General features: G+C 42.4%; 1 protein-coding gene across 1 annotated transcript in view; it reads right to left on the minus strand.

Moving 5' to 3' along the window:
• Positions 1-6,691: 6,691 nt before the first annotated feature.
• The window catches only part of EEIG1 (estrogen-induced osteoclastogenesis regulator 1), a 54,394-nt gene continuing 44,641 nt past the window's right edge, over positions 6,692-16,444 (minus strand). Inside the window, exons 6-11 of the mRNA XM_075324294.1 lie at positions 16,228-16,370; positions 14,392-14,496; positions 12,324-12,513; positions 9,444-9,565; positions 8,934-9,003; positions 6,692-7,470 (exon numbers count right to left, since the gene is read on the minus strand). Coding sequence (XP_075180409.1) covers positions 7,425-7,470; positions 8,934-9,003; positions 9,444-9,565; positions 12,324-12,513; positions 14,392-14,496; positions 16,228-16,370 — 676 coding nt within the window. The 3' untranslated portion in view covers positions 6,692-7,424. The remainder of the gene's footprint in view (positions 7,471-8,933; positions 9,004-9,443; positions 9,566-12,323; positions 12,514-14,391; positions 14,497-16,227; positions 16,371-16,444) is intronic.

Genomic DNA, 16,444 nt, shown 5'->3' on the forward strand with positions numbered 1-16,444 from the left:
ATATATGCTGGCTATATCCTTCCTTCTATGCCAGCTATAGGTTATCTTAGCTGGTCTAGAGAGGTGTTGTGATCCAGACAAACCAGTGGTTGTAGTACTTCTTGCTGTGTGCGGTTGTGGAGTTAACCCTTGTTGTCATCTTCCTGCTCTTACTTTTCTCCCGAGTCTCTCATTATTTGTTCAGAGTTTTGGTGTTCCCGTCTTTACCTGTTTCCATCTCACACCTGACAAGGCTTGTTATAGGGTCACTATTAGGATTGCTCCTTCCAATAGTTGGCACTAGAGTTCCTCGCCTTACTCCCTGAGGAGACAATTTGCACATCTCACACATGACACTTCTTTCCCTGGTGGGGAGCAGGAATCATATTAGTTCTGGTCGGGAGTATTGCTAGGCACATGACTCATGCACCTTCACCATTAGGGGTAACCCTAAAGGCCACTTTACACACAGCGATGTCGCTGCCGATCGCAACGCGCCCCCGTCGTTTGTGCGTCACGAGCAAATCGCTGCCCATAGCGCACAATATCGTTAGTCCCAGTCACACATACTTACCTGCCTTGCGACGTCGCTGTGGCCGGCGAACCGCCTCCTTTCTAAGGAGGCGGTTCATGCGGCGTCACACGGCAGCCGTCCAATAGAAGCTAGGGGTGGAGAGCAGCCAAAGGAAAGACACGCCCACCTCGTTGCCAGAGAACGCAGGTACGCTGTTGTTCGTTGTTCCTGGGGTGTCACACATAGCAATGTGTGCTGCCTCAGGAACGATGAACAACCTGTGTCCTGCAACAGCAACGATATTTGGGATTAGAACGACGTGTCAACGATCAACGATAAGGTGAGTATTTTTGATCGTTATCGGTCGTTCGTGCATTTCACATGCAACAACGTCGCTGACGAGGCCGGATGTGCGTCACGAATTCCGTGACCACAACGAAATCTCGGTAGCGATGTCGTTGCGTGTAACGGGGCCTTAAGGCTAAGGATAGCTTAGGGAACCCAAGCGTGAAGGACAACATAGGAGCCCCTGTCCCTCGCTTTCCTAGTCTCATCGTGACAGTTCAGTATTCACAGAGTGTATACCCTGTGACATGAACCTGTCTTCCACAACCTCACCTTTGTATGTAGCAGAGTATATCTGTTCCTCACCCAGTTTTCAGACTCCTACACAGCTGTTTCTGTTTCAGTTAATTACCTTTTTTTTTTTTTAAAACTACTAATGAAAACACTGATCACACCTGTTTGGTGTAATTGGTTTATACATACGCCTGACTATAACCCTACAAAACCCCTGAATTTGTGCAAAATAAAATATCACACTAGAGTTGCGTTAACCAAACAGAACTTTATTTTACCCAATTCTCTCCTGAATGACACTGATCACAGGGTTTTACCGCTGGATTCAGAAGAGCAGTTACAATGTAACAATCAAAACAGGCGAGATGTAAAAACAATGAAATGTGCTGAGTTTTTATCTCAAACTCTGGAGAACAAAATAATAATAATACAATAAAATAAAAAATAAAAAAAAAATAGAAGCAGAAATTATCACTTATTTCCTTTACAGAAAAACTATAGACTCTTCCCCAGACCAATAGATTCTGAATTATGTGCACCCGTGGACCTTTTCTTAGCAAAAATAGCTTGAGTCTTTGTTTTATATATCTCTGCATTATAACTTTATTATCTGAGTACAAAAAAAAAATAGTCTTGGAATTTCTCATTATTCGAATTAAATTCGAAAAAAATGTAAGAAAAATAGTGGTTATATTATTTAGTGGTAAGAAATACCGATCAGGAGTGGTTTAGGGTGAGCCAACATTCACATTGAGGTTGTGGGGGGGTGGAGGGTTCATATATATTTTTTTTTAGATATTTATGTACAAAACTAACTAATGCTCCAAAAATATGGAATTTGCACTATGGTCATTTATATAAAAAATAGATTTATTTCATTTAGAGGCTCCCTTTTTATGTGCAAGGGCGCAGTACCGATTTTAACCAGGTCAACAAGTAGCGCTGTTGTTCATCAGGATATAGATGCAACGCACTAATGGCATGTTAGATGGATGTCAGAGATTATATATATTACACCATGGGAAATAAATCACCTTTGTATATATATATATATATATACACACACACACATACATATTAATATTTATATGGGGAAAAAATAATTATCTTCTTAATAATCAACTTATTCCATGGTGTAATGCAATAAAGAAGAGAGATGGATATATATATATATATATATATATATATATATATATATATATATATATATATTAATTTTTTTATTATTTATTTATATTTCTTCTTTTTTTTTTGCATCACACCATGGAGAAAGAAGAAAGAATTATTTTTTCCCCATATAAATATAACATTTTCTTTTACTAATATATGGGGAAAAAAAATAATTAATTCTCCATGGTGTAATGCAAAAACAAAACAAAACAAAAAAACCCAAACATTTATATGGGGAAAGAAAATAATTAATTTTCTTTCTCCATGTTGTAATGCCGAAAAATAATATACAATATATATTAGTAAAAGAAAATTATATAATATATATATATTGTTTACTATTATATATATCTATATATATATATATATATATATATATATATATATATAATATATATATATATATATTATATATACATATATACATATATATATAAAAAAATATATATGATGAAAGAGAGTTAAGTAATTTAAATTATTTTTCCCCCATACAATTATTTAAAAAGAATATATATATATATATATATATATATATATATATATATATATATATTATATATACATATATATATAAAAAAATATATATGATGAAAGAGAGTTAAGTAATTTAAATTATTTTTCCCCCATACAATTATTTAAAAAGAATATATATATATATTTTATTTGGGCTTAAATTATGAAGTTCTACCCTTTCAAATAATTTGAAGTTCTTTGAGAGCTATTTTTTTTTACTTTTTATTAGGTGGCATTATCCACCTTTTAAGGACATTTTTTTTTATACATAAATAAAAAAATTATATATATATTTTTAATTTTGCCTAATCTGGCTTTTATGTGCAGTCTATTTCCCTATTTCCCTGTATGGTTCAACTTTGGTGTGCTCTATGGTGACAAATCAGCTAAGAGGAGCTCAGCTCCTGTATGACCCATAAGAATGAGCTCACTGATGGATCCTCAGTTGACTCATTCTACGGCCAGTAATAGTCATACAACATAGAGTCTACAGAAGTCATATGGTGCAAAATGTTTAATGAAACCCAATCGCAATCATGACTTTCAGCCTTAAATGCCTGCATTTAAGGGAGAGGAAAAAAAAAAAAGAATAAATGTCCCCGAAGGTGGAGATCCCTTTTTTAAACAGTCGCTGTACTTTTATAATAGCCAGATAAGTCCATTTATTTCTATAGATGTGATTGGAGCCAATATCTGTTTACTGGTGACCAATCAAACAGCAAGTAAAATTGCTCATATGTCACACGATTGGTTGACCGATTCCACAGGGTAATTAAAGGGGGACTCCGGTCAAAATGTTCCATAGTGCCAATGGGAAAATATTGCGCTAGAATGAATTATTAAATATTTTTTACATTTTCTTCTTGCTCAGAATAGCCAAAATAAGTGCAAAAAAATATTGACGAGACCATTAATGGTCGATTTTGGATTAGATGTGACCGCTAACAGGTCGATGTTGGCTCAGCCCCAAACCCCAATCCTGATGGGAAGTCCTGAGACTAATTTTGTATAGAAGAAAGCCTTATTAGTCCTATGAAGGGCTCCTCCCTCCACTGCAAACAAGGGCTGGGACCACCGGATATTGGGGCGCCCGCGGCTCAGACCGCAAATCAGAAGTACTACTTTGGCACATTAATTTTATTAAGCGTTTTTTTCCCCCAAAAAACATGTAGGGAAGTACAGATTAATAAACTCATAGCTCGGCGGGAATGAGCCACGGTCGTCCTTACCCCTGTCACTAGGAAAACTGGCGGTGAAGTAATTGCAAATCACCACACCCTGATAATTAGACTATATTTATCGCTGGAACGTTTGATAAATGACTCAGTAATCCAATACCAAATCCTTCTGCCCGTCACAAAGCAGTAGTATTAAAAAAAAAAATAAAAAAAATAATGGTGGTTAGTGATTTAACCCCTCACGTGCTAAGGATTCAATTAAAGAATAAACTGTGGTTAAATTATTAGAAAGAAAAAAAAAAGAAAAAAAAGTTACGTGCATCCGAGATTCTACAAAATTTCTGTTCCGTAAGAAAAAAAAAAAAAATGTCGATTTTTTCAATTAATACAGACATTTATATTCCCTGCACCATGCCCAAAAACAATCATTTAAAGTGCCCCAAACATTGGCGGTCGCTTGCGCAGAACGGTCACGACGCGGCGTAGCAGCGGAGGGCGCCGCTTCTGCGTAACGTTCCGTAACGACTTTTGTTTTTTAAAAGTCACAAATCAGAAAAAAAAAAAAAAAGGTACAGAACGTGGATTCTGAAGACAGATTAAGTATTCCCGATGTCCAAATTTTTTTTTTTTCCAAATAAAAAAAAAATATATAAAAAATAGAAGAAAAAAAAATCTAAGAAAAAGAATAAGAAAAAGAGAAGAAAAAGAATAAGAAAAAAAATAAGAAAAAGAATAAGAAAAAGAATAAGAAAAAGAATAAGAAAAAGAATAAGAAAAAGAATAAGAAAAAGAATAAGAAAAAGAGAAGAAAAAGAGAAGAAAAAGAAAAGAAAAAGAATAAGAAAGAAAAAGAATAAGAAAAAGAATAAGAAAAAGAATAAGAAAAAGAATAAGAATAAGAAAAAAAGAAGAAAAAAATAATAAAGAATAAAAAGAATAAAAAAATAAGAAAAAATATAAGAAAAATAAAAAATGTAAAAAAAAAAAAAAAAAAAATATATAAGAAAAAAAAACAACCCAAAACACTGCCCTGAGCACCAGATGACTCCACAGAAGAAAACAAAATTCACATTGAAAATGAAAATCTAGATAAGGAATGAAATGAAACACCAGCCTGCTGGCTCCGGGTATCATTGTGCCGTCTACACCATGCGACAGTGAGTATAGGTGAAGCGGGAAAACGACCAGGACTGGCGCTCCGGAGAGAGACGGGAGCTGCGGCCGGCGCAGCTGCCCCCCTTCTGACAACTGGGTATCTCATTTATTGGAATGTTTAGAAGAAAAGTGTCAGTGCAGAATACAGCGCCCCCCTCCACTTTTTAAGGGATTCACCATCCAGCTGTGTCTCCCCCCAAAAATACGTTTTATTTTTACAGCCCTGCTGCTTACACGTACATCTTCAAGTATTTCCACAGCTCAGCTGCGGTGGTGACTCCTACCCGAGGAGTCCTAATTACAGACCAGCTGTGTCTCGTGACCCCCTGCCAGAGGGGGTCTACAGTCCTGCTGCATTGCGTGGCCCCTTCCTGCGGGTGCCCTATTACAGCCCAGCTGTTTTGTATGCCCTAGCGCGCGTGTGTGTGTGTGTGTGTGTGTGTGTGTGTATGGAGGGGGGATAAACCTCCATTCTGCACCGACACCTTTCTCCATGGGGAGGGGGGGGGGGTAAGATGGAGAATAACCCAGGAGGAAATCGCATAGCTTTACATGACAATAATGGTACCATAATAGTAGAGGTGGAAGAGGTTAATATCTCCTGCCTGTGAGGTTGAAGTCCGGGATTTTTTTTTTGCAGCATTCTTAAGAAATTTGATGGCATCTTATGTCGTTCTTGCAACTGGTAGACACCAAAGTCCATCCCTGCTGGGATATTTAGCATTTCGTTAAAGAGAAATGCTAGAAAATAGCTTGCAGCACTTCATAGTAGAGATCCCCCTTATTTTTTAGGGTGCGATTGGCCAATCTAAACCTAAAGGGGGTAATAAAGCCAAATGCATTCATCACCGATCAGTTGGATAAATGTGGGTCTACCGTTGGGACCACCAATGGCCAGAATGGGAGACCCTGCTTCTTCATCGTAGAGGTCCCCCCTTATTTTTCAGAAAGCCAATCTAAACCTAAAGGGGGTAATGGAGGTAAATGCATTGATCTCACATATGTTGGATAAATGCAGGGCTTCCGTTGGGACCACCAATGGCCTGAAAGGGAGACCCTGCTTCTTCATCGTATAGGTCCCCCCTATGTTTCAGAAAGCCAATCTAAACCTAAAGGGGGTAATGGAGCTAAATGTATTCATCACCGATCAGTTGGGTAAACGCAAGTCTACCGTTAGGACCACCAATGGCCAGAATGGGAGACCCTGCTTCTTCATCGTAGAGATCCCCCCTTATTTTTCAGAAAGCCAATCTAAACCTAAAGGAGGTAATGGCATTGATCACCTATCTGTTGGATAAATGCAGGGCTTCCGTTGGGACCACCAATGGCCTGAAAGAGAGACCCTGCTTCTTCACCCTATTTTTCAGAAAGCCAATCTAAACCTAAAGGGGGTAGTTTTACTAAATGCATTCATCACCGATCAGTTGGATAAATACGGGGCTTCCATTGGGGTCACCAATGGCCAGAATGGAAGACCCTGCTTAGTCATCGTATAGGTCCCCCCTATTTTTCAGAAAGCCAATCTAAACCTAAAGGGGGTAATGGAGCTAAATGCGTTCATCACCGATTAGTTGGGTAAACGCGAGTCTACCGTTAGGACCACCAATGGCCAGAACGGGAGACCCTGCGTCTTCATTCTTTCCAGGACTTAGGAGGAAAAATAGGATACCAATGCCCCATTTTGGACCCCATTAGTCAGAACCCCATGATCTAGCATTTATTGATAGGTAGTAAATGCATTAAAGCTGGAATATCTTTTGGTGCCAGATCCCCTTTAAATTTCCCACCATATGCAGAATAACAGGACCACTCCACAGCTCGGATTTTGGGAATATCTCTTGGTGCCAGGTCCACGGACCACTCCACAGCTCGGATTTTGCCCAAGACCCTTTCCCCGGATTACAACCTCACAGATACGGCTCCTGAATGTTACGACCCCTTAACAGCACAGACGTGTTCAACACGGAGATTACACAGACGAGGAACATGCAAATAAGCAATATGGCTGCCGCTGGCACAGGGTTAAGAAGGATGTGGCGTCTCCTCCCCGCTGTCACATCGCTGGAATGCCGAGAGTCTGCAGCGTCCTGGTCACATTCTGAGTGATGAGAAGCAGACGAAAACACTGTCACGTGCTGGAGCGCTCAAACACGATGGGTGTGTGTACGACGACAACTGGACACGTGCCAGGATGAGTCAGGAACAAGGGGGGGGGACCAGGAGAGAAGTCTGATGAGGCCTTCCAGACCCCCGCTGTGTGTCTCCCCTCACGTGGGGAGAGGGTCTCAGCCATTGCAGCCCGGAATGGTACATTTGGCTCCTTTACTCTTGTGCAGTTAGTGGATTTCAATGATCACCGGCTCAAAAACTCCCGCAGAGACTCTGAAAAGGAGAAAAAAAAAAATAAGATTTTGGGTACTCACCATAAAATCTCTTTCTCGGAGCCTTTACTGGGGGACACGGCACCCGTGGTATCCTGTGTCCCCCAATGAAGCGATAAAAAAAAGAAGATTTTGGGTAAATCACTGTAAAATCTTTCTTTGAGCCTTCATTGGGGGACATAGCACCCATGGTTTCCTCTGTCCCCCTATGAAGTGATAGAGGAAAGAAGATTTTGGGTACTCACCGTAAAATCTCTTTCTCTGAGCCTTCATTGGGGATCACAGCATCCATAATATCCTGACCCCCCAATGAAGTGATAAAGAAAAGAAGATTTTGGGAACTCACTGTAAAATCTTTCTTTGAGCCTTCATTGGGGGACACAGCACCCATGGTTTTCTGTGTCCCCCAATGAAGCATTAAAGAAAAGAAGATTTTGGGTACTCATCGTAACATCTCTTTCTCGGAGCCTTCATTGGGGGACACAGCACTCATGGTTTCCTGTGTCCCCCAATGAAGCGACAAAGAAAAGAAGATTTTTGGGTACTCACTGTAAAATCTCTTTCTCTGAGCCTTCATTGGGGGACACAGCATCCATAGTATCCTGTCCCGCCCCCAATGAAGCGATAAAGAAAAGAAGATTTTGGGTATTCCCCGTAAAATCTCTTTCTTGGAGCCTTCATTGAGGGACACAGCACCCATGGTTCCTCTGTCCCCCAATGAAGCGATAGAGAAAAGAAGATTTTGGGTACTCACTGTAAAATCTCTCTTTCTCAGAGCCTTCATTGGGGGACACAGGAAACCATGGGTGTATGCTGCTGCCTCCTAGTGGCAGCATCATACACCCATGGTTTTCTGTGTCCCCCAATGAAGCGATAGAGAAAAACTATCATTGCACAAAACGGAGGGTGGGGTAGATACTATATGGAACAAATATTCAATGCAGCTTATAAAAAGAGCTGCTACTACCAATTACACATGTGTATAATGCACCTGGAACTGGCTATAACAGAGAACATCATGCTACACTCATCAACAGGAGAGATGTTTAGGTTTGCAGGAAGAGTTCTTGCATATATGCTCTAGATATAGGACTCAAGTTATTGTTTGGACTGGTAGATGTCTGCAAACCTACTGTAAATATGATTGAGAAGTATAGATATATGGGTCCGTGCACACGATCAGTACCCGCTGGTCCGTGCACACAATCAGTACCCGCTGCATCCTGGAAGCAGCGGGTCCTGACTTGCGAGCGAGGCCACGAGTCTCCGCCGTAGGATCCACGATCCTGGCTGGGGGAGTTGAGGAGAACATTCGAGGACATGCTGCGGATCGGGAAGTCAGTTTTCGCTGCGGGAAAAACAAGCACAGTGGCACGGGATTTCTAGAAATCCCATCCACTGTGCTTGTACTGTACAACGCAGCGTTTGTGATCCCTGATGGTGGGCACGCAGTGTAAGACATACCTGTTAGCCATCTGTATTCCGCTAAGAGTAGTTGATCCATCTCTGCTGACGAACAGCCTCAGGTGACTGTCTGCAAATAGACAGATAACATGGTTAGTTGGCGTGACGTCTGCAGGAGAACAGGGACAGAGGACGCACGCCTGGGGAACATAGAGGGGATTAGGAGAGGAAAACTTAACATATAGTCTGTCCTGAAGGAAAAATCATGGCCACGATTAATCCACCACAAACAACCGCACAATCACTACTATGGAATATGCACGCCCGCACTGACATTAGGACATGAATGCATGAATTAATATTTAATAGGAAAAAAAAACCAGATTATTTTTGTATTTGTAGGCTTTTTTTTTTTTGCATATGCACCTGGTCACGTAAGCATAGGAAAACGAGAGGTAACCGAAAACGTCGACAGCGTGCAAGTGGAAACCGGCATTCCTGGAGTTTATAGACTAGTACACACTCGTATCTCATACGTGCCCTCTCCGGGGAACATTCCTCTCCTTTTACCTTCATTGTTACTGACGTCTGTGAAGTCCTGACTCTGCATAATCTTCTCCACGATATCACCGGCGTCGATCCTGGTGTCGTCCACCCAGGTGGGGTGACTTTCCACAGAGTCTTTCTTTCTCCTGAAAGGAAAAGGGGGATAAGACATCAACATGGACGAGACGGGGACCACCCGGACATTGCGGCACAATTAGACGTAAGTGTGTATTGCATGTGTAGAGCCATATTAGTCCAAATCAGACATTGATTTGGGCAGCAAAAATCTATAGTTGTATTTCTAGATTAGGGGGCAGCAGATCTGCACAAGGATCAGATTTACCAATCCATTGCATTTTGTGCCAAAATGACTTTACATGTATCTGATTCTATAGCCTTGATGCCTACTGGAGGTGACAATTTAGGAAAGGGATAGTGATCATGGCTCGTTCATTCTGCTATTGGCAGTTCAGTTCATTTATTTATTTATTTTTAAAAAAAATAAAGATTTTTTTATTTATTTTATTTATTATTTTATTTATATTTATTTATTATTTTTATTTAATTTATTATTTTATTTATATTTATTATTTTTATTTATTTAAGTTATTTTATATATATTGATTTATTATTTTTATTTATTTTATTATTTTATTTATATTTATTTATTATTTTATTTATATTTATTTATTATTTTTATTTATTTATATTTATTTATTTTTTATTTTTATTTTTTTTATTTATTTATTTTATTTTATTTATTTTTCAGGTGATTTAGAAAAACTGATAAGGTTCTCCGTCCTTTTTTTTCCCTGTAAAATGGTAGCTACCCTTTAAGCTGGGGCTCATGAAGACTATGGCAGGGGTTGCATCAGGAACCCAAAAGGTACCGCAACAAGTACCGTATTTTTCGGTTTATAAGACGCATCTCAAATCTAAAAAATAAATTGAAAAAAAGGGGTCAGTCTTAAAATCCGGTGGTGTCTTACTGGGGGGGCATCAGCATTGGTGGAGTGGGGTCACAGGAGGTAGGGGCAGTGGTGGCGCAGGGCTGCGGATGGTGCGGGCGGTGTCCCAGTTGCTGTCCCAGAAACTGTCGGCGGTGCAGGCTTTAAAGACATGGCGCCCGGAGTCGGCGCATGCGCAGATTGAGCTATCGGCTCAATGACAAGTTGAGATCTCATCTGCGCATGCGCCACCTGCAGGCGCCATTTTTCTTAAGCCCGCTGCTGGGAGATCAACAGGCCGGATGCAGTTGAGGTCTTGAGCCGAGGTAGCTCCATCTGCGCACGCGCCGACTCCAGGCGCCATTATTTGAAGACCACCCCTGCCTCATCGCCCACAGAACAGCGCCCAACCCCAGCACAGCACAGCACTTGCAGCATTGCCCCTGCCTCCTGCTACATCTCTCCATCACCTCCCAGTAAGATACATTTGGATTATAAGACGTACCCCTCATTTTCCTCCCAATTTTTGGGAGGAAAAGTGCATCTTATAATCCAAAAATTATGGTAAATTGTAGAAAATCCAATGGGTTCCAATTTTTTTTTTTTGCTTGTTAGAGTTGCAGTACAACATGGGTTGCAATGCAACTTGACTCACCTGCTGCAATGCAGCCATGGCATTTACAGATCTTTGGCTGTGCGACCTGCAGGTAGCCTCAGCCTTTCCAATTTTTTGTGACATGCCAGGGTTGCAATGCAATCCCATTCTCCTGTGATGGGCCAGCAGCATTGAGCAATTTGTGACCTCAATTACCTGTATTAAGCTGCAGGTGAATGGGGCCTTTGGTCGTGCGACTTTTGTGGGATCTAGCCACCGGTCGCACGACCAAAGTCAGCAACTACCATCAGCCTTCCCCATGCACCTGTATTATGCTGCAAGTGAATGGGGACTTTGGTCGTGCGACTTTTGTGGGATCTAGCCAAAGGTCACACGACCAAAGTCAGCAAACAGCCTCGGCCTTCCCCGTGCACCTGCAGATGAATGGGGCCTTTGGTCGTGCGACTTTTGTGGGATCTAGCCAAAGGTTGCACGACCGAAGTCAGCAACTAGCCCCGGCCATCCCCATGCACCTGTATTATGCTGCAAGTGAATGGGGCCTTTGGTCGTGCGACTTTTGAGGGATCTAGCCAAAGGTCACACGACCAAAGTCAGCAAACAGCCTCGGCCTTCCCCGTGCACCTGCAGATGAATGGGGCCTTTGGTCGTGCGACTTTTGTGGGATCTAGCCAAAGGTTGCACGACCGAAGTCAGCAACTAGCCTCGGCCATCCCCATACACCTGTATTATGCTGCAAGTGAATGGGGCCTTTAGTCGTGCGACTTTTGTGGGATCTAGCCACAGGTCACACGACCAAAGTCAGCAAACAGCCTCAGCCTTCCCCGTGCACCTGCAGATGAATGGGGTCTTTGGTCGTTTTGTGGGATCTAGCCAAAGGTTGCAACTAGCCTCAACCTTATTGATATATCTCACTGAATGAGCCTTGCAACAGGAGGGGATAAATAGTCCAAATAGTCATAAATGGGAATCATTTCTGGATTAACAAAACAAATGTATTGGCAGAAGCCAAGTAGGAAAATCACGAGTGCAGCGTGTGTCAGAGGAGCTGGCTGTGGAATCTGGAGAGACCCGAGCCAACGCTCCAGACTGAGTCAGTCCCCGCTGAGTCACGTCACATCTTCCATCCCGACATTGGAGAGAGACACTCACAACCCTGTCACAAACTTGACATTTCAAAGACAGAAGTGTTTTTGTTTTGTCGTCTCCTCTCCGAGCTACTGAATAGGAACATCTGTACTGCGCCGGACACTCCCGAAATTAACCCGAGAAGGAGGACCCTGCTCCACGTGCCCACCTGCTCAACAGCCACTAAGTATGACTTGCGTGACACTTAATCTTTACCTGGACTGTCTTTCCAGATGAAGGGGGGGTCTGATTGGCCTCGGGGGCTTCTCTGGTTTGCTCTCCTTTTCGGCATCGGGCGTGTCTGCGGTAATGCTGATTCCCCCGGAGGCGCTGCTGCTAGTCGATGTGTTGCGTCTGTGTGTCAGATCTGACATACTTGAACATCGGGAGTGTTCGGAGCTGTGACCTGTGCAAGAAAAACACAAAACAAGTGAGAAGATGAAAGGGAGAATTTACCGCGCCATTACATTGCACACAGGTCAACTTTGATCGTGTGACATTTTGCATACCCAAAAATAAAACAGGCCACGTGCAAGAGAGGATGTGCATTTTCGTGAATATGGTGACATCGTGCGTAATGACACAAACCGCAGTCGCTCATTATTTGTGATGATGGAAGGAGACTGGGCCTAGCCACATCCAATAAAGGCCATCTCCGGAACTTTGACACTGATGACATTTCCTTATAGGATGTTTGAATTTTTATTTTATATACATACTAGCTGTAGTACACGGCGTTGCCCGAGATTTTAACTAAAGGGCGCTTTACACACAGCGACATCGCTAGCGATTGCACCCGCCCCCGTCGTTTGTGCGTCACGGGCAAATCGCTGCATGTGGCGCACAATATCGCTAGTACGCGTCACACTACTTACCTTCCTAGCGTCGTTGCTGTGGCCGGTGAACTGCCTCTTTTCTAAGGGGGGCGGTTCGTGCGGCGTCACACGGCAGGCGTCCAATAGAAGCGGAGGGGCGGAGAGTAGCCGAAGGAAAGACACGCCCACCTCGTTGCCGGAGGACGCAGGTAAGGTGTTGTTCGTCGTTCCTGTGGTGCCACACGTAGCGATGTGTGCTGCCTCAGGAACGACAAACAACCTGCGTCCTGCACCATCAACGATATTTGGGATTTGAACGACGTGTCAACGATCAACGATTAGGTGAGTATTGTTAGCGGTCGTTCGTACGTGTTACACGCAACAACGTCGCTAACGAGGCTGGATGTGCGTCACGAATTCCGTGACCACAATGACATCTCGTTAGCGATATCGTTGCGTGTAAAGCCCCCTTAAATGTCTCCCTATGATTCTCTGTCTCCCTCTCACTCTGATTCTCTGTCTGGCCGTCTGCCTGTCTGGCCGCCTCCCCCCTGGCCGTCTCCCCCCCCAAAATCATATTACCTCACACATAAGCTTCTTATACTAATAATGTCCTTCATTGCCTACAGCAACCAATCACAGCTCTTATTAATGACCTATAGCAAAACAGAAGCAGAGCTGTGTGTATGTCTCTCTTTTCTGTGTGTGTATGTCTCTCTTTTCTGTGTGTGTGTCTCTTTCTGTGTGTTTCTCTGTGTGTGTGTCTCTTTTTCTGTCTCTTTCTGTGTGTGTGTCTCTCTCTCTGTGTCTCTCTCTTTCTGTGTGTTTGTGTCTCTTTCTCTGTTGATAATAAGAGTCTGTAATAACAGATCCATTTCCCGCTCCATTGACTTTAATGTAAGCAGGTTTTTTGGAGAGTAACTGTAAAGCGTGGGGTTAAATTCTCCCCTCAGAACATACTCTATGACGTTCTCTGAGTCAAATGAGGTGTCTGTACAAAATTTCATGAATGTAAATGCAACGGTGCGGATTCCTTTAGCGGACACACACACACACACATACACACACATACACACACATACACACACACACACACACACACACATACACACACATACACACATATACACACATACACACACATACACACACATACACACACACACACATACACACACACACACACACACATACACACACACATACACACACACACACAGACTCAGCTTTATATATTAGATATAAGTATTTGGGGCTAAAACTCATTTTTGCAATTGGGTTTCATTACAAAACTTGCACCGTTTGTCCTCTGCAGCCTCTGCTTTGGACTACGGGGAATGCATTCATTGCAATTAAATAAAAAAAATGGCCTGTTTTAAAAAAAAAAAAAAAAAATCTGAATTTTCTAGAAGCGTTTTTCATGTTTTTTTTCTCTCTAAACTGTGTAGAAGTAGTGGAGGAATGCTCACCGGAGGCTTTGGACTGCTGGCTGGCTTGGCTGGAGTTCCTCGAGTGTCCTGAATGAGAAGTTTCTTCGGGGCTTGAGAGATTTTGATCCGCTTCTTCGAAGACCCCTTGAATGTTTAAGAGAATGAAAAGGCTTAGAAGAGCTTTAGGGGGGTGGGGGGGGGGACGACATGTAAATGGTTCTAGAAGGAAACCAGCTGCTAAATCTGGCTTCTGTCCCGCTGCCTCTTCCCATGAGAACCAAAACAGATAGTGGGATACTTCCCTGCCAGCTGGAAGACTATACCTCCATAGCTGAGGTGTGGAACATGGAGAGATGCTTCTTCCCTATGTATTTCTAGCAAGCTTTTACAATATCTCTTGCTACACGCCTTTGCTTTCTGGAGTAATCCTCCTATCAGGGCGTAAGCTGCTCTTTGCTGATTTTGCCACCGCTTTCAACATGAGAAATGTCACAACCACAAGTGGGTCTTGTCTAATGAGAACAGAACAGGCCGACCAAACCAAACAGCCTGCGATTAGCAAGTCAGAGGCTTTATATAACCTGCACTACTTGTACTGTACTGATCCAGAGTTACCTCCTGTATTATACTCCAGAGCTGCACTCACTATTCTGCTGGTGCAGTCACTGTGTACATACATTACATTACTGATCCTGAATTACATCCTGTATTATACTCCAGAGCTGCACTCACTATTCTGCTGGTGCAGTCACTGTGTACATACATTATAGTGGACATACATTACATTACTGATCCTGAGTTACCTCCTGTATTATACTCCAGAGCTGAACTCACTATTCTGCTGGTGCAGTCACTGTGTACATACATTATAGTGGACATACATTACATTACTGATCCGGAGTTACCTCCTGTATTATACTCCAGAGCTGAACTCACTATTCTGCTGGTGCAGTCACTGTGTACATACATTATAGTGGACATACATTACATTACTGATCCTGAGTTACCTCCTGTATTATACTCCAGAGCTGCACTCCCTATTCTGCTGGTGCAGTCACTGTGTACATACATTACATTACTGATCCTGAGTTACATCCTGTATTATACTCCAGAGCTGCACTCACTATTCTGCTGGTGCAGTCACTGTGTACATACATTACATTACTGATCCTGAGTTACATTCTGTATTATACTCCAGAGCTGCACTCACTATTCTGCTGGTGCAGTCACTGTGTACATACATTACATTACTGATCCTGAGTTACATTCTGTATTATACTCCAGAGCTGCACTCACTATTCTGCTGGTGCAGTCACTGTGTACATACATTACATTACTTATCCTGTACTGATCCTGAGTTATCGCCTGTATTATACTCCAGAGCTGCACTCACTATTCTGCTGGTGCAGTCACTGTGTACATACATTACATTACTGATCCTGAGTTACCTCCTGTATTATACTCCAGAGCTGCACTCACTATTCTGCTGGTGCAGTCACTGTACATACATTACATTACTGATCCTGAGTTATCGCCTGTATTATACTCCAGAGCTGCACTCACTATTCTGCTGGTGCAGTCACTGTGTACATACATTACATTACTTATCCTGTACTGATCCTGAGTTACCTCCTGTATTACACTCCAGAGCTGCACTCACTATTCTGCTGGTGCAGTCACTGTGTACATACATTACTAATCCTATACTGATCCTGAGTTACCTCCTGTATTATACTTCAGAGCTGAAAACACAAATCTGCTGCTATTTACTGTGATCACCGCAAAATGGTGTTCATGGACACAACAAGTTTGGGACAGAAAACCAGAATTCTTGCAATGGAGGCGACACAAGACGGTATAACGTGGTTCTGGTACCTGAACTAAGCAATGCTTGGCGGCTGCGGTTCTGGCGCAGTGCTGTGCCACTGGTGGAGCGCACTGTCCCCTCGCCCTTACAGGTCAATTGCAGAGAGGAATCCTGTCCAGGGGCTGAGACAGTCTTGGCGGTGGAGGGAGGACTGCAAGAAAAACAGCAACAAGCTCCTTACAGCGGCAGAGCACAACCAAGACGACTTAAACAACAGAAGCATTT

The sequence above is a fragment of the Anomaloglossus baeobatrachus genome, chromosome 9, assembly GCF_048569485.1.
Source record: "Anomaloglossus baeobatrachus isolate aAnoBae1 chromosome 9, aAnoBae1.hap1, whole genome shotgun sequence".
NCBI classification, from domain to species: domain Eukaryota; kingdom Metazoa; phylum Chordata; class Amphibia; order Anura; family Aromobatidae; genus Anomaloglossus; species Anomaloglossus baeobatrachus.